This window comes from Meleagris gallopavo, chromosome 15 (genome assembly GCF_905368555.1).
Source record: "Meleagris gallopavo chromosome 15, MGAL_WU_HG_1.1, whole genome shotgun sequence".
In the NCBI taxonomy this organism is placed as follows: Eukaryota; Metazoa; Chordata; class Aves; order Galliformes; family Phasianidae; genus Meleagris; species Meleagris gallopavo.
Genome location: NC_139418.1, coordinates 4,610,485 through 4,633,309, shown reverse-complemented (window position 1 = coordinate 4,633,309; position 22,825 = coordinate 4,610,485). Strand labels below are relative to the sequence as shown.

Below are 22,825 nucleotides of genomic sequence, written 5' to 3'. Positions count from 1 at the left end.
CATTAATTCTTAGACTGTGAAATACTTCTGTTGGTCCAGTCCACAGTTTGTTGTTGTAATGAAACGATGGCAGTGACAAACAAGAGAAAAGATTGCATTCTCAGTTTGACACCAGTGGCTGTATTAGACTCTTTGCTTAAGTTTGCATTTAGCTTAACTGTAAAAATTCTGCCTTGAAATACAGTTCGGTTAACTTAATATTTTTGCTTGCTATCTGTAATATGTCAAGATGTGTGAAAATGAATCACAACAGCAGTTATCATATGCTTTTCTAAAATCTATTAAGCTTACAGTGGGTGGATATTGTCTCATTACATTATATTATTTATAGCACTGTTTGGACTATAATCAAATACTTCTTCATTTTGACTCAAGGAGCTCTATATAGCTTGAGTTATATGATTTATAGTTTACTTAGCAAAAAATATATTTAATCTTCTTTCTGCTTGTTGAGAAGTTTGGGTTGTAAGCAGCTTGGTGCTGCCAGTTTTGGGTGATGTAGGAGCACAGAGCATGCTAGAACACCGTCCTGTTTAATGAATGCTGTTTGTTGGTGAACGCAGCTCAGACAACTCACAGGGCCAAAAATCTTACTAAGAGCCATGCCTTCAACCACTCAGAATTTCCCAGTAAATCTGGCTTTAAAACCAGATTGAGAGAGGGGATGTTGCTCCAGCCTGGCCCAGGATGCAGGTGACAGCAGTCCTGCAGCAGCCGTGCTGGGGCACAGGGCAGCAGTGGGGCAGGAGAGGCACGGAGTGCTGCCCTTCAGCTGCAGCCAGCTGGCACAGCCATGCCAGCAGTCCCTGTAACAAACTGCAGTACGAAACCGTGTTCAAGGTTCTGCAAGGAGAATGGGCAGTGTGTATACACAGCGTCTGTGGGTATGTGATTTCTAGAGAGAAGGAAGAGAGAGAAGGATATCGTGGAAAAGCTTTGTATATGGTTTCACAGAAATGAAAAGCTGGAAGATTCTGGCCTGTGGAGTGGGGTTCTCCCAGTGGAGACACGGCCTTTGAGAGGGGACGTGGGTTATCCACTCTGACATGGGAGGGGAGCAAGCCAGGCAAACAGAGCTTATCAGAAACATGCAGTCATGACCAAGTAAAGTACTGTAGGCACACACAGCATTCATCATTTATCTCATCTATGCGTTTTTTGGGTTCTACCCTTAAGAAAATTTCTTTTACTATCCAATTAGTTTTTATTTTATTTCTGGTGAAGACTGGTAATATTAATTAGCAACATAAAAACAGAGATGCAGTACACTGAAACAAATGGATGGCTTTTTATGCATGGATTAAGACATTACTTTTAATTGTTTACAGTGAAATCTCCTCACTGTCACAGTGGTGTTACCAGGGTTATAAACTTTTTAAGTTCCTTAAAAGGAAACAGAAATGTATATTATTTTCTAGCTCTAGTGTAATCCACCATTAGTTACCCAAATATTGCTCCATTTATACTGTATTGTGTACTTATCAAACATCTACATGACTTCTTAACTATTTCCCAAACAAAAGAGTCATTATTTACCCACTGTGAAAATAGCCTTGTGTTAGTGGTATTAGAAATCATTAGCTCTATTAAGTCCGTTATCAGCTATGCTAGCAGCTGGAAGCATCCTGCAGCTCAGGAGGGCTCCAAAATGTTCCCCAGTCATTATATTCTAGATCACTTTGTTTTCTTGTAGGGTGAAAACAGATGATAATCACATTCAGCCACAGGCAAAAATAGAAGCTGACAACACTGGTAGAAAAAGATTTATGAAACTTTTTATTGCTTGGGGCAGTATTTTGTAACAAGATAACAGTGTTGTCCCTTAGATAGGAGCAAGAGTGAACAGTTCAGTTATGTCTTTCTATCATCTTGGTGCGCTGTCTCAAAATGACACAGTTATCACACCATAAATACAGCCCAAAGCATTACAGATGTCTATAAGCAGGATCCATATTAATTGTTAATGTGTGAAGAAGAGACAGATCTCTTTATGTTACCCTAGGAAGTAGCAATCTATTTTTTGGAAAAGTATAGAAATGTGGAAGTGTCATTTTTGTCTTGTCATTGCTTGCTTTGAATGGGGTACGTGTTGTGAAGTGTTGGGGCTGAATAATTCCTTTAATGGTCTTTGCTTGGCTCAGGCTGGCACTTCAAACATTGTGTTTGGGTGACAAGATTAGAATGATTTCTTTAAAGTGGCTTAGGACCATAGGTCATTGCTATTGTGTTTTGCATTTGTTGTGCAACCAACTCCTCGAAACAGGAAAAGAATTTAGGATTGAAAACATTGCGGCATTGCAAAATAATTATGTGTACAGGAAAATATCTTCTGTTAACTTTCTGTGCTGCAGGGCCATACCTACTGGGTTACTGTTTTTAAAACCCTCAGAAATGAAACTGACATTTAGGATGTGTGTGGCACAGGAGTTCCCAGTAACATCTATGAATTTGGAAACAAGATGGTGTCATTAGGACTAAGGGAGAGGCTTACAATCCATGAGCTGCCAGAGCAGCATCACAGCTGTGTCCTGTTGGCTGCACATTCCCCTGGTAAATGTGCCCTGAGGCCTGGCCACCCGCTCTTGCACTGCCACTGCTGCGGCAGTTGGTTGCATAGCTGTGTGTATTTAGAAGTAATCACTGGTAGAGATATGTCTGAAGTCGTAACATAGATAGGTGATGTAGTGGATAGCTATGCAGACATGTAGCAGGATGGAGCTGACGTACCCTGGTCAGTGCTGCATTCCTCCTTCCTAAGCAGTTCCCTTGTCCCACTCTTGACAGCTCTCCTGGCCGTTTCTCTCTTCTTTAATTTGCCCTCTGTTCTGCCTGAAGTGTCTTGGAGGAGACAAAGTCTCTTGGAGGAGCTCCCCACCTCTCTATTTACCTTCTTTTCCAACCTATCCGCTCTGCTCTGCTGGTTCCCATCGCTGTTGCTCACTCTCACCCCAGGAATGTGAGGGGTTCTGCACCCCGAGGCAGCATCTCCTCTGTCATGTTCTTTGCCTTCTTCTCCTGGCACTGCTGCTTCCAGCTCATCTTCCCTCATTGCTTCTGTGGTTCTGGACCACCTGATGCTACCCAGAGTTCTTGGGCCATGCCTGCACCTTCTGCTCTGCACCGGGCTCTGCTGGCAGCCCAGCTCAGGGCCCCATCACTGCTTTGCTTCTGCCCTTCAATGCTTTCTCCGTAGTGTGTATAAATCATCTTTGTGTAGCAGGGTGTTGCCCTGTGTACTTCTGAACACTCAATACATATATATGCCCAAGTGACTGTGTCTCTAATAAATTTTTAACTTGATATGCATATATCCCTTCATTTTAGAAATCTACCTTGTCTTTGCTTCCCTATTCTTTGATCAGCTAATGTAAATGAATATAGTACAGATTCAAACTGAATCTGTAAATCTCTCTTCTGTTCATCCGAAGAGCAGGAATCTTAATCATTTGAGTTTCTGTCTAGAGCATCATCTGAAGTATTCATAACTAAGGCCCTGAAACTGTGACAAAGCTAGTAGTGTGCCATTTCTTCTTATGTAAAAAGCTCTTCAGTGTGACATATGTAAAGCAGTAGGAAAGGCTAAAATGTTTATTTTGCCCACTGGCCCAAACAGGTACACTGTGAACAACCAGGTATAGAAAGATCAGAGTTCTAAATGAAATCTAATTTAATGTATTCTTTATGTTGTATCAGGTTTTGAAACAGGCTGAGGCTGCACTATATATAAGAATGTGTGAATTCCTACCTGATATGAAGTATGTTTGAGTCTTTGGAAGGAATTCAAGTAACCATTTTAAGAAGAGTTATTGGATTAGGAAAAAGAACTATTGTGCGTTTCTACTTCTAGCTGTAATGATGCTCCATGTATATGGGCAAATATGTGAGTAGGGAGGATTACATTTAGAGAGGAAATTTCTTTTATCTATCAGAGAAGCACGAGTGTACAGAATGAAGATGAAGTATCCAATTTTGCATTTCTATGCCATCAAAACATTATGGTATTTAATGAGGACTGTTTCAGACACCCTCAGAGCTCTGGCACTGTAAACCAGCCTGCAAGGGCAGCATGCTGCTGTATTTGTGTGCGTGCTGTTCCACTCCATTCAGTCATTGCACCAACTTGCTGCCTTTCTCTTCCCTTTCTTGTTTTCCTTCTCCTTTCCAATTCTGAATGACTTCCCATGCAATTACCATTGTGCTATGCCCTTTTCTTTCCAATGGCACACACGCAGTCGCAACACAGAGGTGAAATGATGCTCCTGACCACGGGTTGTTGCCCACTGTGAGATCTGAAACAGGACTCAGGAGTGGTTCAGGGCGTCAGCTGCCATCCTCACTGCTGCATACAGTGTGTGAGTAAGGGCTGCAGTGAGTGACACCTCTTTGTGACTCTTAAGCTCACTTCAGTGCAGCTTGGCACAGCAGCACAAAGCTGCCCAAAGACTGATGCTGGTACTGTCTCAAGCTGCGGCTCCTGAGTGCAATTACATCCCAGCACCTTTTTTTGCCATACTCAGGGGAAACGTAGCTCCCACCAGCCATGGTTATACCCAACGTACGCCCACCTTACTGTTCACACAAGCCTTTCTTTGTCAGTTGCTCCTAACTTTGACTCAGAGGCTGCTTTAGCAGCAGGTTCCCTCTGTTCGGGGGGTATTTTGCTGCCAAAACATACTTTTAATGAGAGGACCAGCTGTTCTCCCTCAGGACCAAGCTTCCACTTTCCCCTTTAGTTTGCTTCTTAATTGTCTTATCGCTGATGAATAATTTAATAATTTTTTTCTTGAGTGTTTCATAAATTTAGAGCTCAGTTAATATAAAGACACCGTACTGCAACACTTCCCCTCCCTTCATTGCACAGCTTGCCGTGTTTCCCTGAGCTTGCACCAGACAATATGCAAGTAAATTGAAGTAGTGTAACCATATCAAGATGTCTGTCAGAATCCTACACAGATGTGTACTTTGGGTTTTGTTCCAGACTACTTCTTTCTGATGCAGAAAATATGCATGGAACAGTCTTTAAGCTTTAATGATGATAGACTCTCAAGCCCTGCAGAGGATAGCTTTTGCTTTTACGTTTTTGTCAAAATGTACTAATTAGACATTAGCTTACAAATGTATTCCTCCCCAGTGGCTAGGATTTTTGTTACGTATCATTTGGAAAACTTACAATCAACTCTGTTTTTTGTTGGGTTGCTAGCTTTTTTAACAGCTACCTATAAGGTTCTGCGAAGGATATATTGCAATTGTAGATCTCCATACAGTGTAAAAACTGCCATTCTGATTCTAAAAGATCTCTTCCAACCAAGGACACTGTATGATTTTTTTTTCCTTACTGAAATATATGAGTTAAATGATCCGCATGGGGAAAAATAGAAAGTATTCGAAATAATAGTTAAATCTAAACATGTTACTTTTCCATTAGCACCCACTGGAATTAGTTTTCTTCTGTTTTACTTTGTTATGACTAGAGAAATGACTGTGCCAGACAAGGAAGGCTTGTTTGGATGGGGAAGCTGGAACCAGAGCACTAGGGTTTGGTCACACGATTCAGTGTTACCTCATTACTTTCTATGTTTCAGTTTATGGTCCTCCAAGCTTTGCTCGTATCCTTACCTTATGAGGCTTTATGTAAGAAGCGCTATAAAGGAAGCACATCCATTGTTTTAGAGAACACTATTATCATTATTTTTATGTTGTGGTTGTTAGTAGTGATAAGCTCAGTGCGTGGAACATTCACTGAGAGCAGTTTTGGCAGTTAAGAACTGGGTTCTAGATTTTGGTTTCTAAGATATTTTTTAAACTAATGCTTTACTTTTCATTTCTACGCCTCTTCTTCCCACATTTGTGAATACATCATTCAAAAATACTGCTTTCAAACAGGATCTTTGCTGCCTGGACATCCATCTGCCTTTGTGAATATGTCAGAGATAACCATAATGTTAGAGAGTTGTGTTTTAGAAGAGATCATACTTAATCCTGATCTAGATGCCATCTGCGTGTAGCAACATCAGCGATAACCTTCTGAAGACACAGTCTGATTTTTTTGTCAGAATAAATTTCCTTATCAGTGAAGTTGCCTGAGATGATAAATGAGTGCAAATGAAAATCTTTCACACATGCAAAGAGCAAGACAAGTAGTAAAAATGAATGAATCTTAATTAATCTTAATTTAAAACTTTTTTTTTTTTTAAATATGCTGCTATTGTCATAGGGAGTCACAGATATCTACTGGCAGTCCTTCTGCTAGATAAGACTTATTTTTTAAATTTGTTGATAGCTCCAATTTACTAATTAAATGTTGAATGTATTTATTATTATTATATTTTAAATAACATGATAATAACCTTCACTTAAAATACTGGAGATATTTAGGAGAAAAACTGTCTTTTTTGTAATTTCTTAAGTTTGGCTTTTGTGTATCTGAACATTCCTTTAAAAATGTACTTGATGAATGGCCGTGCAGAAAAGCCTGAATATTGAACACGTGTCTGTAGATAGCTTTGAGGACTAGAATCCTCCTTCTAATGTGGAGACTTTTATCAAGCTACTATGAGATCTCACAGGAAACAGCTATTTAGTATCTTCTTCCTTCCTCCCTGCTGACTTGTGCCTTGCCCCAGTGTCTCAAAGCAGCAGACTTCCTTGACGTACTACAGAATTTTCCTTATCTCCTTTTCTTCTCTGTTGTGGTTTCACAGTTTAACATCAGTGTCAAAAAGTTTTGCCCTGGGTCTCTGGATTTTCTGAAATTCATCTCTCACATTATGTCTTTAACTGCCATGAAACTCTGCTGTCCAAGGAATTTAGGCAATTCACACAGACTTCGGAGCAGAGATTTCAAACGTAGATCTTGATTGCTTGTTATCCTTTGATAAAGCTGTTAGCCATTTTTCGCAAGCTTGATGATTGTTATTTAGAGGTTTTGGCCAAACTACAATTTTGGTATCTATCTAGTGTCACTGTTTCCTATGACTTTTATTGGATAATGTATTACAGTTATCTTCTTTTCCTGTTTGTAAATCCTTCGTTACTCTGAATGCAGCATAGCACCCAACAACTGCTTTACTTTTCGTAGTACTCAACTCCACTTTGAACTTAATGGTCTCAGAAACTAGTATGTGTTATCTATCTATCTATCTATCTATCTATCTATCTATGTAGCACATAATATAATTCTATGTATGTAGCACATAATTCAATAATCATAGCTACTGTTATATCTTAAATAGAAAATTGAATCTGTTCCCTCATTACTCAGTTAACAACTACTATTAATGTTTTCTATGGCTTTTTAATTGAGTCTGTTTGCATATCTGCTCTTCTCAGAAAAATAAAATCATGACTGTGATACAAAGACAGGCAGGTAATAGGTGTTATTCCAAGCTCCTGGGCTGCAGCAGCTTTTAAAAACAGTATGCTCTATAGACAGCACCTGGAACCCAGGTATTTGCTGTCCTCTTGATGCCAGAGACAGGCAGCATTGCTGAAAAATGTTTCAACCTCCAAGCACCCTGTTTGTTCTAGTAATGTGGGACCACTCTAGTGTTAGGTGTCTGCCTGTAAGATAAGTGATCTCTTCTGGTTTGAAGTCCCTTTGCTTTTTTCATACTGGAGAGGCGCAGGATAGTGCTTTCATATGAACTGCTGGCTTAGTAAGTTGGTTTATTTGCTGATGAGCTGATGATAAATTGTGTGAAGGCTTTCATATACTGCCTCACAATGCCCTTCATTGGTACTCATTAACCTACGTTTTCATCTTCTGAGCAGCAGAGCCCTTTGTCTGTGGTACCTGAAGTTAAACTCCCCAATACTTAGAAAAGCCGGGCAACTGCTATAAGACTTCTTAGTCCAACGGCTTATGACTTTCATTCTTGTCCTGTACCAACTAACGAAGCTAAAAGCACATTCCTGTGCCTGTGGAAGACGTGCCAGTCACACAAAGCTTGCAGCTCCCTGCAGGAGGCCAAAGTTTGCTTCTTACTTGTAGTCATTCATATTTATCTTGCTTCTAAAAATTGAAACAACTTATTGAAGTCCAATTCAATTCAACATATGCACTGTATATTCAGTATTGTTTACTAAAGCCTTATGCACTATTCTCCTACTTGTTCCACACAATGTACACAGATTTTTCTGCTTTGTTTGGGCTGACAGAGTAATACCGTAAATAATTCTGGAAAAACATTCTCATCCCAAATACCAGCAGAAGAGCAGATCGTACAGATCTTTATCTTCTGTCTTATCTCCTCTCTGATGCAGTTACCTTCTGTAATTTATTTTGAGACACTTTCTTATAGATTTTTTTAAATGATTTTAGGTGCAATAATTAGTTTTCAGAAGGTTTTGGACACTACGTAATATGTTCCATAAAGTTTCTGAAATGATCAAAATAATGCATTGCATTAAAGCACCTGTGACTAGCATTTCTTTTACACCCATGGAAAGCAGCTTTGTGTGCTAGCTAACTGGGTTATATAAAATCCAAAGTACTGCTGTAATAGCTTCAGGGATGACTTTCTATTGCACCTGACTCCAGACTCACAATGAATTGGAAATTACAGTATAATTATTCTTATGTCACTGTGAGCATTTTAAGGCTCCCCCATGGACCATCCAGGGAAACAGCAGCTTTCAAACTGCACTTCTGTCACAAAAATGTCACCAGGCTTACGCTGCTGGCCAAAATACTTCTGCTCAGAAGTTTCCGTATGCTGTTCAGAAAAATGTCTCTTCAGTTTTTCTTTGGTGTGATTCTCAGTGTATCAAATTGAATGAGCTTTGGAGAGTGTTTGTGTAAGACTTTAGATAGGGTTCAGCTCTTTCCCATTCTGTAGAACCAAGCATAGAGAGCAAAATTTAGCATTCTGGATGGTGTTTTTTGTGGCAACGGTTAACTATTTTTATGACTTAGAAATACATATGCCTGCTTTTCTTTTCAGTTCTTACATCAGTGCCCTCTTCAGGCAGAAGTCATACATCCAGACTGAAGATAAATACACCCTTGGTGTCTCTGAAATATGTTTTATATCTAATTTCATTATTGGAAAATTAAATGAGAAGTTTGATTGGGAAAGATGTGAAGCGCATGGATTTTTTTTTAATTGGAAGGATGACTCCCTGACCTCTCGGTGACTCATTTTCTGTTATGTAAAATTGGAAACGGTACGCCTACCTCCGTATACATATATGCAGGTAGAATTACCACGGGGCACCAAATCTACATAAAGCATTATTATTTAAGCAATGTGTTTTGCCATTGACTAGCCATTATTTTGTGCAGCCGGTGTACCTCATGCAGTGAGATAATGCATATTTAAGTGATGTATTTAAGCAAATATAATTTGTACGTAGCATCTCAGATAGTAGTATTTTCAGAGCGGTGTTTCTTAATCTGACACTTGAGAAAATGGGCCATGTGCCTGCAGTCCCTGAGGGCAGACTCTGGGTAATGTCCTGCATCTTTGTCTTCTCGTACGCAAGCGTGCACAACTTTCCCACCCACCTCGTGCAAAGGCCATGCCTGCTTTGCTTTGGCTCCCGCAGTGCTGGGAGCAAACTGCTGGTTCTGCAGCTTGCTGTATCTGGGTGCTCTTGATGTCTGCCTAGAGCCCCTCAGCACCGCCAGTCGCATGATGGAGTGGCAGCCATGCTCTGTGTGCGCACCAGCAGCTCCAGTCTGGCCAAGTTAATTCGGTTGCTGCCTTTTCTGCCTCCCGTATGATGAACTCGTGCCCTTCAGGCTGGGAGCCAGAGCTGCAAAGTGCTTTCCTGGCTCAAACTGCACCAGTATGTGATTGCCTTGTAAGTGGTAAGGTAATTTACCTTCAGCGCTACTGCAAAGGATAAAGAAGCATACAGATAACAAGTGCTTCATCCTCAGTCGTTTGAGGGATGCCACAGTCAGCATAGGCTGTAGAAAGTATGACAAAGTCCTGGACAGATACTTTATCCATAAATTCACCTTTCCCCTTTTCTGTGACTATCTGGATATTGTGGGTTAGCAGTGGAGTTTTGGGGTCTCGTTGTGTTGGGTATTTTTTGCTGCAGAAACATTCAGTTTTTGATTCTGATGTTGTGCAGAGGAGATGGCTGCAGTGCACTGGCAGAAATTGGTAAGTGACTCACACATAGTCAGTTGTTCAACCTAGTCTTGCCTCAAACACTGTAAAAACGTGGACAAAAGAAGGAACACCTGGGAAGTGATGTGGTTTTACAGCAAGAGAGTTAATGACATCTATAGTTATGGTTAAGTAACGTAACTTGCTTCTTTCCAGCGTACATTGAAAACATTCTGAGAACAGTGAGATTCCATTTAAACTTTGCCCTTCCACAAAATAATTTGGAGAACTAAAGCAAACAGTAGAGCATGGCTTAAACCAGAGGCCACAAGGCAGATGAGAAGCCCTGGTTCCAGCCCAGCCAGCTCAAAGCAGGGCTGAAAGCCAGGTGTCAGCTGCCGAGCAGGGGCAGCTCCTTGCACGCTGCCTGCTGCTCCCTGGCTGCTTCAGTGCTTCAGTGCTTTTCTTCCCGATTCTGAATAGAGTGATCTGCCTTTGGAGAGGAATTAGCTTGGAAGGTGGCCTGTTGTTATGTGAAAAACCTATTACTCATTGTGGGAGCAGATGATGTGGTTTCCTTGAGAAAACAGTGTGGTGCAGTTATGTGAATAAAGAACTGGGGTTGCTGAAGACTGACGTTCGCTAAGAAGGATTTTATGTGGTTTCGGTTTATTCCTTTTTATCTTTCAGTACATCAGCTTCATTCACTGTTTCTACACAATGTTTGTATTGTCTAGATGTATAAGCTGCTGCATTGTTCATTTCTGAAAAATAATGTGTGTTTTTTCTTTTAGTTCTTTTGTGAGATGATTGAGGAGGTGTTTGTCTCTAGCATTTAATCATGGCACATAGGATAGTGCAGCATAGCTAAGGTAGAATCTCCATTACTTTTTTTTTTGTGCTATGTACGAAGGTTCCAGAACAGCAAATGCTCTGCTCCGATCAGGGATGCTGCTGCTTCTGCTTTGAAATGGATCTCTTCAGTGGGAACTTCACTTCTCAGATCTTTGTGTTGGGTCGATTTAGTGCAGGTGTTACATAAGTGTTACATAGAGTTGGAAGAACTTGGAAATTACTGTGACAGTGTTGAAGCAGATCCAGAGTGTCACTTAGTGCACCAGGCAATGTCTGAACTGCAAAAAGAGCTGAGAAGCTGCATTTAGAGGTGCATCCTTGGGAGCAGCTCACTGTGGTGCCTGTACCCCTGTGACATCCGAGGGCATTCCAGCAGAGCAGGACAGTGCTGTGAGGAGGTGCAGTGCCATGTGCCCTGCAGCCATGTTCTGGGGTTCAGCCCTGGTCTGCAGCTTCCGTGCTCTCCTGTACACAAAAGAAGGGAATGCCCTTATAACAGAGTTATGTTCAGGGGTTTTCTGCTTTTTCTTGTTTCTTTTTAAGGAGACATGTATTTCACATCCTACTTGAGGTGAATGTTAGTTCTGTGCTAGCTTGTTTTGTTTCATTGTTTTCCTGAATAAAATCATGAACAGAACAAAGCATTTTTTTTCTACACTTTTAGCTTCTTGTTTCTGATTAAACCCAAGTAAGTGAATTGAATAACTTTTGTTTGCTTCAGAGAAATTTAGGTCAGACTTTGTGTTCTCAGATTACATAATTAGAAAATAAAATATCCTCTCTCAGCTTCCAAGTCACACGCTTCTGCTTTTTATTTATTTAAAGAACTTTATGAAGAAGCAGAGTATTAAGATTTTTACTCTCTCCTGTATATGTAGTAACCGAAGTATTCACTTCTGTATGCGTGTGTTTCTTAGTATTTATATATAAGCTTTTGTACATTTTAATATATATCTATATAATTTTGACATTGTTTTTTTTTTGTTGTTGTTGTTTGTTAGCTTTTTGTTTTTTGTTTTTTGTTTTTTGTTTTTTGTTTTTATTAAACGCTACATACATTCTATGCCAGCTGTTTTGGGGTTTTACAGCTGCTTCTACATAGCTTGTTTTGTGCAGTACGCTTTATGTACTGTGTGCAAACTAGCTCTTGCAGAGATCAATTCATAGTAGTTTGAATTCAGTTCTTCTTTAGCCTTACAGTAATTGCACATTAATAAGAATGCAGAGTTCTCTCACTTGTGAGAGCAGCCTCTGTGATCTTGTGGTTGGAGGATTCAGAGTCAGTATAGCTGTCGCTGCCATGTCAGTGAACAAAACTTTTTTGTTTATGATTCTTTCCTATTTATCCTCTGAAAGGAGAAACTGAATGAATAGTCGCAGAGAAAATAGGAAGTGTACAAATCTTCTGAATTAATTTTTAACACAAGGGCACACGTCTGCATTTTATCGCTTAAAGAGATCCATTTATTGAAATCCAAATCGCTTTGCTTTGTTTAAAGCCAGAACACAGACATGAGGAGAGTAATTCCACTTAAATTTCTATGCGTGTGGATATTGTCCAAGCACATTTTCTTCTTGCTGTGTGTCCCTCTACATGCTCTTTGGAAATGGCACAGGACCCAGTGCAGATTAGACATCTGATGTTTTAGGAGGTCCAAACGCGGATTTTAACTTTGCTGAGCTAAAACAGTCTCTTCCAAGCTTATGTCAGAGATGGCCAAGGGAAGGATAATAAGGTGGCCAGCCCATGTGACAGCTCCAAAATTTGAAACCTGTTCATGAAAGGCTTCTTTGTTTTTCAAACAGGGCAAGCATTCAGGCATAAAGGCTTTCAAAAAAGGGAAATAAACTTCTGTGCAGATTGAAAGCAGCAGATGCAGCATCCGGAATTTATCATTCCCTTCTGAAGGTGTCTTGTCACAGGGCAATTTCCATTTGCTTGTCACAGAGCAATTTCCATTTGCATAAGTCTTAGTTGGACCTGTGTTGTTTCTTCTTTGGCCTACACTGAAGGAAGGAAAGACCCGTCTCCACCAAGCCCTGTCCCGTGGCAGTTCCCCAGCTGCACCGCTGCCCTCAGCAGGCCCTTGTGCTCCGCAGGGCAGGCTGGGCAGGCAGCCCTGCCACCGTGTTGAGCATCTGCCCGCATTGAGGGAGCGCGGCTGTGTCTTCTCTTGGGCCCCTTCCCACATTACAGATTTGGTCATAACTTCAGAAATCAGAAGCCTGAATTTTTGCACCTATTCCAGTTCCTGGCTGCGTGGTGTGATTCTCACATGGGATTAGTCCTTTTTGAGCAAGAAGGGAAATTATTTTCCTTTTTTAAATATTGGCCTTAATGATCTGGCAGTTAATTGAACATTTCAACAGTTTTTCTGTGCTTCATTGTTTTGTATGAAAATAGATCAGTCTAACTGCAAATGTTTTCCTCTTGTGATGTTTTCTTTTATTGATTGATTCATTAGGTAAAATGGTCTTTGGTTTCTAAAAGAAACATACACCATTGTGATTATAATTTAGCTAATATTACTTGTTCTGATTATTGTTCACTAGAAAACTACAACTTGGTATAATGACTAAAGCATGCAGTTCATAATCTACTTAGTGCTTGTTATTTTAAATTTTGTTCTTTTTATTAAAATTAAATTATTGCAACATAGGGAATTATAAACTTACCGTTTTGTGTTTGTTTAGTAAAGTGACTATGCTAGAACGATGCCTCTTTATTCTATTATCTATGCATGTGCTTTTTCATTTAATCCGTTTGCCTTATTGATTAGCAGAATTTATTTTCATTATCCATGCAAACATGTCAGTATAAGAAAGGTGTATATCCTTCCTTATCTCCTCCAAAATGATCTGTCATCTTTCAATGAAAGAGGCCACAAGACTAGCATAATTTTCTGATCTTGATGTGCATTTGTGGCATTGCTAAATAGAAAAACAGAGGCCAAATCCCGATCACATGTAAGAACGTTGAAGATACCATCATTGCATTGTTGCATTTTCATATTTGGAGCTTAATCTTCTTTCACTGGCACAAATACTGTTCCTTTGAACCTAATGGGCAAACGGTGAGTGAAAGCAGATTAAGATCTCTGATTAAATTTTATAGAAGCATAAAGACCGTATTCTCAGAAGCTATTTTTAATGCATTAAGGTTCATATCCTTAAATCCCTGACAGAAACAGGGAAGAAAATGTCCCTCCAGGTGGGTGTACAGAACGGGTGAGCTTGCCCGCTGCCCTGCTTCCTTCCCTTTTTCTTCAGAGAGGCCACAAAGACTATTTTTAAACCTCAGTTGAGTCTTTGTGGACATCCTAACTGTACAAACTTTAGGTGCCGTTTTATATCTGATCTCTGACAGTCTGTGGTCTGATTCAACAGCGTTTCAGTAGCTACAAGTCCAAAAGGTACACAGGCATAGTTTCTGGTCTGTGGGCTCAGCTTTTTGTTTTTTTATCCAGCTAACAATCTTCTGAAAATGCTGAGAAAAATAATACCATCAGCATGGCTGTGATTTCTTTTTTCTTTTTCCATTTCAGGCCCTTCAAACCATCACAGCCAGTCAACGCTGAGGCCACCTCTCCCTCCTCCTCACAACCACTCGCTGTCCCACCATCACTCGTCTGCCAACTCCCTCAACAGGAACTCACTCACCAACCGCCGCAACCAGATCCACGCACCCGCTCCCGCTCCCAACGACCTTGCGACCACTCCTGAGTCCGTGCAGCTGCAGGACAGCTGGGTGCTCAACAGCAACGTGCCGCTGGAGACCAGGTGGGTCATGGGGTCTGACAGCGCTCTGGCAGCGATCAGTGAGGGGTTTTGGTCTACCTGGGGTCAGTGGTGGTTTTAGTTGACGCACAGTGAGAGTTCCTGACATCAGAACACGTGCAGTTCGTGTCGTCTGAATTGTGTTGCTCTGGGAGGCAGACAGGTGGACATCTCTGTCCTATTTTAAAGTATTTGTTATACATTTGGACAGTTCTTGTGTATTCATCTAATGGTACTATTGTGGCATACCTTGCCCACAGGCACAGGGGGAACTTCTTATATGTCACATTGACTGTGTTGCTGGAAAATTATGTGCTTTGCTCTTCCTGAAATCACAAACAGAGGCTCATTTATAATTATGCAAATATGCATTTTGGGAGGCTTGAGAAACAATCCCAGATCCAAGACTGGTAGTACTATAATTTTCATTTATATTTCATCCAGCATGCAGGCTCATTTTAATCTCTTCTGTATGTGTTAACAGTTTGATGCCTGTGGGACAAACAGTTGCGTATAAATTTAAAGGTTCAGCACTTGGGTCAGTCAAATAACTAAGTGCTTGGTGGGCTGTGGTTCTCAGTACTCAGTTCTCAGTGAGATTTGTGATCATTCAGGGTGTGGGATGCCTGCTTGGAATAGCAGAATTTTAAAAATGCCATTTTGGGGACTTCTGCAGGAGAATGTGTTTATGTCCTTGTTCACAGACATGAGGCTAAGTCCTGCTGCAGTTGTCAGAGCAGCAACTGAACATGTGCTGGAACTGGAATTTGCACATCTGAGTCTACCCCTCTTGCAGATATGGTAGAATTTTACTGAATTCTAGAAAATTCAGTTTTAAAAAAAAAAGTGAAAAACAAGATTATAGTAGAAAAGTGATCTTGCTGGCCTAGATCTGTATAAAAACACAGAATGCAGGTAGGGCAGCTGGACTCCTTGTAACACTGGCTTATGCAGTGGTTTCAGCTATTCAGCCACAGCTCTGAGATGTTATGTTTCAATTGTGGCCTTCTGGGAATTTAAGGCTGACCTACCAGCTTGTATGCAGAGTAGCCAGCCCGGTGTGGTTACACCTCCATACAGGCATTCTTTAGTACAGTGGCACCTGTAATTTGTCATTTCTAATGTCTTAAGATTGCCCCAGACATTTACAGGGAAATAATTCCTTGTGATATTTGCAAAATGGTTCTTTGTCAAAATGCTGGCAGCCCCAAGCAATAACATTGGGCTTCTTTACGTTCTGATTTTGTGACTATTTCCTGCCAGTGGGGACTGTCAATTCCAGTACTAACTTTGGACCTTATGCTTTTCTGCTTTGTATCACAAACTCTCACGGAATACACATGTATTCGTGCTACTGACCAAAGTAATGCTGTTATTTTTGGAGGCTGCAGAACACCTGGCTACCAGAGAACTGCAGTTTTCTGTAGGTGCATTTGTCAGAGGTGAACATGGAGATGCCAGAGAGCCACCCAACAGGACTGCTGCTTTCTAAAGGCTCTTCCAGGGGTGCTTCAGGATTGATTATTTCCTTTCTGACATGCATACCTGACAGGACTTTTTGACAAGTTTCATCACAAGAATATTAACTCAGAAGATGAGGACTTTTTTTTCTTGTTTGCAGTGAATTTTGCTGAAATTTATGCCTGCAGAATCACTGGAGACTTTCCAAATTAGCCAGCACTCTTTAGAGTTGGTATTTCCTCTCAATTCAGCTACAAAATCAAATGACACCTTTTTGCCATCCTGTCAGTTCCGCCTTTATTTTTTGGCTTTACTTTGATGTGAGTGCTGATGCCACTCACATTGCCTCTTCCCAGAGCACTGCACTTGAATGTTTCTCCCTGTTGGCAGTTGTTCATTTCAGCAGCGGAGTGCCCCAGAGTCAAAGCCACCGCTGACAGCAGCTGCTGTATCAGGGCCATCTTTCACAACTTCTAGTTTTCACCTTTTGGTTACCTTCAGTAGGTTCTTCTCTCAGCTTAAAACAATATGCAAGTGGTCACATTACTGATTATGAAACAGAAAGCAGTACCTGAGCTGTCTGAAGGGAATGCTTTATGTCAGCACTACAAAACTCAGATCACAATTTAGATTCCAGATACCTCTTTACCTATCAGTGCCGAGTGCTGGAATCATGGAATGCTGCAGTGTGTGTCTGCATATTGTTATTTTTTCTCTGCTAAGAATGTTTTTCTCCTCACTTCTTTCCTTTGCAATACTATGCTGCCTGAGCTAAACCCACAGACCACTTAGAGACAGCACATTTTCCAAATGCCTCTTTTCTCCATTTCTTGTTTCAGTATTGATTTCAGAAGGGTTAACCAGATTTGTATTAATTTAGCGTGACAGGTTCTTTATTTGTATGTTCTTGTTTTGTTTTGTTTTTTAATGAGGCTTTTGATTCAATGCAAGTATAAGCATAAAATATGTTGATGAAAGTCTCTATTTTTAATTACTTTTCAGATTAAAAGGAAAGTAAATTTAAAGTCAGTGTGAAGTTTCCAGACCTGTTTCCTTATTTACTACAGCATATATGTGATAGGTTAGACTAGATATAAGTATATAAGCTAGGAAATGAGAAATCACGGCGCTGTTAGTGCGAGCAGCTAGAGCAGGACAGGTAATGGCTCCTGGGACAGTGCCAGCCATGGGTGCAGTGAGCTGAGGTCTGGGGGCAGGAGGGGAGCTGTGCAGGTGCTCTCAGCCCAGCTGGCCTACCGGGCCACCTTCTAACTTGAGAGCAGTGCTTGAGAAAACTGATGTTCATCGTCAGTACATATCATGAGCAATTAGTTGCTATAACTGTCAGCAGTTATCCTTGCCTTTACGAATGGCTGGTCCTTGAGGAGACTCTCCTGACCTGGCGGTGAAGGCATGGTGCCTGGCAGCAGGTGGCTGCTGGCTGCAGGCCTGAGGGCGCCTTGCAGAGGACGCCATCTTTAATCTCCCCTTGCTTCTGTTTTTATGTTCCTCATCTCCACCTACAAAGGGAACAATTCTATCAGCTTTTGGTATTGTTCAGCTTATTTTGGGGACCAGCTTTTGCTCTGAAGTGAAATTTTGGGCTTATTCTGTGTGATTTCTCTGGTTCCATCAAACAGCTCTCTGGCTTTTTCTGCAGGATTGTTACGGTTTCAGTGGCAACCATCTTTCTGTCTTTGTTTTCTTGTAGTGTTTACTGCTTGCCCATATTTGCATGTACTTTCTTCAGGCAGCTATAGCGGGTCTCCATTAACCCTTTGCGGTACTTTATTTTTAACATAATTACACTTAGCTGAATTGCAGTAGCTTGTTTCTTTTTAGTGAAGCTAAAAAGTAGCAAAAATGCTTCTACAGAGTTCCTAGTTACACTGTTTTGGTGTGGTTAAATCTAGTTCAAGGCAGACCAATACGGATTTTGTCTTACCTGGTCTGCTGCTGCTTTATGGCTGCAACAGGCCTCTGCTTTGGCTGCGTAATTGTTCTGTTTTCTTTGAAATTAGGGTACATAATGGAAGGGTTGAAATATACTTAGCTAAGGATTCAGGAGTGCATCGCTGTAGCATATCGTGATCTATTTTTATGGTTCATTTCTGCAGTACTTAGCTGCTTTACCTTTAGGCCCGCAGCTGCTGTGTAATGCTCTTTAACTTTTATTGTCCCCTTGCAGTCTGTTTCAAACCATCTCCTCCTCCTCCTCCTCCTTTCCAAAGTGCTGGTTTCTACGTTTTGCAGTTAAGAGGTGTTTCTTTATCACTTCTTTAATCATTGCTTTCAATAAGGGTGAATGATGAAAATACTACCTTTGAACATCGCAGTGTGGGTCTCGTTACTTCCAGACAGCCAGAGAGGCAGCACTCTGCTTTATAGGTTGAAATGCTTTGAGGGCTTCTGTATCACAGAGCACAGGGGGAAAAGCACGGCTCTGCAGGAAGCTTTGCATCACTCTGTGCACTGTAAGGTTCATCTCTGGTACAGGAACCTTGCACAGGGCCATCTGCAGATGCCAGTCAAAAATGAAATGACTCATAAATGAGGATAACAGAAGAGCTTTCATGATTGCATGTTTGTCAAAGATTGCCTAATGTGCTAATGCCTGTTCCTGTGCTTCATATTGATGTTAATTAATTTAGTTGGTATGGTTATAATTAATACTTAATCCAAGAGAAAAAAGATTAAATAGAAGTTAGCCTTATTATTTAATCTCATAATTAGTTTCGTACTTAAAATATTTTCAATCAAAATCTTTTAGCTGTAAATATAATTTTATGGATGTGTTTGTAGTTTCTTTGAGCTTTCTAACAGGATTTGTTATTGCATTTCAGTAAAGAATGTAACATACCAACATTTCTCCTGTATTTCAGGAGAAACAATGATGGTCAATGGTCACTCTTCTGGTAATTGTGAAATTCATGTTTCCTTAGATCTTGTGGGCTGTAGTACAAAAGAACCAGTCAAAATCTGTGGTCATTTAAGTCAAGTTGTATTTAAAAATTGAAAAAAATGTAAAAATTGTCCTTAAATAATTCATGTTGTTGTTTGAAATATTTGTCTGCTCCTGGGGTTCAAGCTACATTTGTATCTTTGCAAGTCTAATTCCATTGTAGTCTCCCTGTGGGTTAGCCTGAGGGAGAGCACAGGGAGATCAGAGGATGGAGTGGTACCGTAAGCTATATCCCACTTTGCACCAATGCAAAGTCACAGCGTGCTGGAACAGGGAAACACCTGTGCTGGGTGTTTTTGTAGCTGCAATCTTCCAGGCAGTGGAGCAGTGAGTGCAGTGTGTGATGGCTATACATGGGCTAGAGCAGCCATTGCAGAAATCCAAGAACAGAGTAGAAGAATGCGATTTAGTGCTGAGATATTGGTTATTTATTTGAGAAAGAAATATCTGAAATGTTGCTAATACATAAGTCAGATATTGTATTGTGATTGTGTAAACAAGATAAGCTACAGAACTTCTGACCTGAGTATATGAACTTGAAGTTTCTGAATGAGTAGAAACTGCAAGTTGCAGCCTCCTCACTATTGTCTGCCTGTTTTGAATAATGTCTCAATATTTTGATGTCTTTATGTATGATGCAAAATGTTCTGGAACAGAACAGTGTAACAAAATCTCTTTTCCTTTTGTTAATGCAAATTTCTAGAATATATTGGGCACAGCAAGCAACTACTTGGAGCAGTGAAATATCTCCTGTGTCTAATTGTGCTCTGTCTTATATGGCCTTCTCTTACCAATTACTTAAACAATAAGACTACAGCTACATATGCCACAGAATTTTGGCCTTTCTGTATTAAAGGCTGGGGCAAGAACTGACACCTCTGTTTGCCTGTTCCTGCTTGGGATGGTTGCAGGATGGTTGTGTAGTCTTTCCACATAACTGGGTTCTGCATTGATAGATTCTGGATGTGTCTGAAAATCAAAAGCATTTTGAAGAGGCAGTACAGTGTAATCAAAAGTATCCATAAGGACTTGATGTACGTTTGGGCCATGCACTTGCAGGAATTCAAGAAGTATTGTAGAAAAGTCATTTTTAGCAGGTTGCTGTAGTTATGTTTTCATAACAACTATAAACTCCGTTAAGAGATGAAAAAAAGAGTGGATGGAAGCCCTACAAAAGCAGGATATGTACTGATGGTTCTGAAAATCTGTGTAATGTACTCCTACACACATACCCATAAGCTCAAAGAAATTTTTACAGATCACAGATAATTGCATATTGTCATGATCTGCTTGGTTTGCATTTTAAAGTTTTCAGTTGTGTAGAATGTACAGGCAGCATGAATGACTGCACAGGAAGAGACAAGGATGTTTAGGGTGTTAGTTTTTGTTACCTTTCTTGTTGTTGGTTTGGGTACTTTTTTTTTTTTTTTTTTTTTTTTTAATCCTAAATGATATTATTAAGGATTCTATTTTATACATTTATATGTAGACTGTTAAAAAAAAAAAAAAAAAAAAAACATTTTAGAGACTTGAATTTCTTATAGACATGAATAACTTCCTAATTTAGCCCCATTGCTAGTGCGTTTCCTTTATTTCTAGTTAAGAGAGTAGTGGAATTAAGAAATAGTGCAGAGCTTACATATGTGTCTTTTAAAATAGAAGTGTTTTGAAAATTAGTAAATCTATTGATGCAGAAAGCTAAAAATTAACAGAGTTATTGAAATGCAAAACGCTGTTGTCGTTATTGTCATGAGCAAAATAACAGATATAGGTATTATTGGACTTTGTTACTTTGACTGTAACATATTTCTCAGAACTTTATAGATGAAATGAAACTATTTTTGCACTTGAGAATTTAGGGTCCTATAGTTTGAGCTGATAAAGGCTGCCTGAATCTTTCCAGATCTGCTTTATAGATGGTACTTCCATTTAATCTAAGTATGTATGTGGAGTAACTCATTTTCTGTGTTTATATGTGTAGCTATTTCTATTGCTTTTCCCCAGGTGTGAGGTAGCAGTTTCATTGCTGCAGACCTGGAGAATAAACAACAGTGCAGATTTTAATAGCTTCATTATGCAACAAGGTGTCAGCTTCACTTAAGTGAAGATTCATCTGGTGGTTAACTAGGAAAAAACTGTTACCACCTTGTTTCCAGGTCAGTTTGTGTAACAGACTTCAGCTGGGATCCAAGAGACTTTGCAGGAAGGATATGCATACATTTAAAGCTTAAAGCAATTATTTATTGGCTAACTTGGGCAAAAGGCTACAAAGATTTAAAGGATAAGTGCTAGTGTGCCCACCAGCTGTTGCAGGGCACCCAAGGCTGGTTTTGGACAGACACCACTTGGGAAGGCAAGAGTGGCTCCTGCAGCTCTGTGTTGTTGCTGAGCTCTGTGTGCCACCAGCTCCACCACACGAACACTTCAATCCAGACATGCTTCCTGGCCTTGCTCTTCTTTCCCTGTCAGGCCTGAGGCCTTTCCACCTTGGTGTTCTCCCTGTCTTGTTCTTGAGCTCCTGATGATCCTTGTTGCAGCAATACTTTCTCTCTCCATAGCTTACACCTTTCTAAGGGCTCTCACAGCTCTTTGTCACATCCCAGTGGTTTTCTGAGCAGCCTGAGCTGGGCTGATGCTGCTGCTGGATCATGTCATGCCTTGCATCCTGACACCAGCAGTGAGAGCCTCTGGAGCTGACAGCTCATAGCTGGGGCATGAGATAGAGGGGGTTATATCCAACAATATCTTAATTAGCAAATCCCAGGTCAGGTGCAGGTTGTCCTGTAAAAAGGTATCAAAGGTATCCAGTATAGAGCTAAGAATGTTGCTGGGGCACAATACAGATGGGTTTATTGTTGTTGTTGTTGTTGTTGTTTTTTAAATCTACTCTATTTTTGACTGTTGCTTTGGGAACATTGCCTGTTTGTTTTTGTTTAATAACATGACAGATCAGGGTGCCCAAAGGCTGGTGCCTGCCTTTTTTGTACAACATATCACCTTCCTGCCAGGCAGCTTTCAATTACTGTGCTTTTGTGTGTCCAACTGTGCCTTTGTTGAGAGTCGAGACGGCGGTCACAAGCTGGTCTGGCACTTAAGGCAACACATGACACTCTGCTTAACACTGTATGTTTTAGAAGACATTGCCTTGGGACGTAGTGAACCCAGCCTTCAAGGAATCACGACCCCTTCCAGGGCTGGGAAGTTGGTGTTAGAACTTGGTTGGAAGCTTGGCAGCTGCTGCCGTGTTCAGAGTTATACAGCAGAAAATAGAACTGATAGAAGTGTTACCTCACTGTTGATGTCCATTCGGAATTATTGTGTCCATGCCTGATGGAGTGTCCTTAGTTCTGTGCATCATGCACAGTTGCAAGCTCGTTTTCAGCAGTGAGCTAAAAAACACAGAAATACTGTGTTCTTGTGCACACTGCAGCTGTGCCTGTCTGCAATGTGCGCTTGAGAGTGAGGGGTGCATATTGGCATGCTTCTGTGAAATGGCCACTTCCTTGACCTACACGTGTCTTAAATAACTCTCCACTGAAAATATATCTGGAGTCATAGAATTTCCCCAGTTGGAAAGGACCCACAAGGATCACTGAGTCCATCTCAGGATGACCTAAAACCCAAACCCTATGTCTGAGAGCACTGTCCAGATGCTTTATGAACTCTGGCAGCCCTGTGCCGTGCCCACCGCCCTCTGGGCAGAGCTCTT

At 40.6% G+C, this 22,825-nt stretch overlaps 1 protein-coding gene across 9 annotated transcripts in view; it reads left to right on the top strand.

Annotated features, from left to right (window-relative positions):
- The window catches only part of TENM2 (teneurin transmembrane protein 2), a 1,471,143-nt gene that overhangs the window by 1,291,041 nt on the left and 157,277 nt on the right, over window positions 1-22,825 (top strand). For all 9 annotated transcript variants that reach the window (XM_085236695.1, XM_085236691.1, XM_085236690.1 and 6 more), the window contains one exon: window positions 14,462-14,696. In XM_085236695.1, the coding sequence (XP_085092821.1) occupies window positions 14,462-14,696 (235 nt within the window). The remainder of the gene's footprint in view (window positions 1-14,461; window positions 14,697-22,825) is intronic.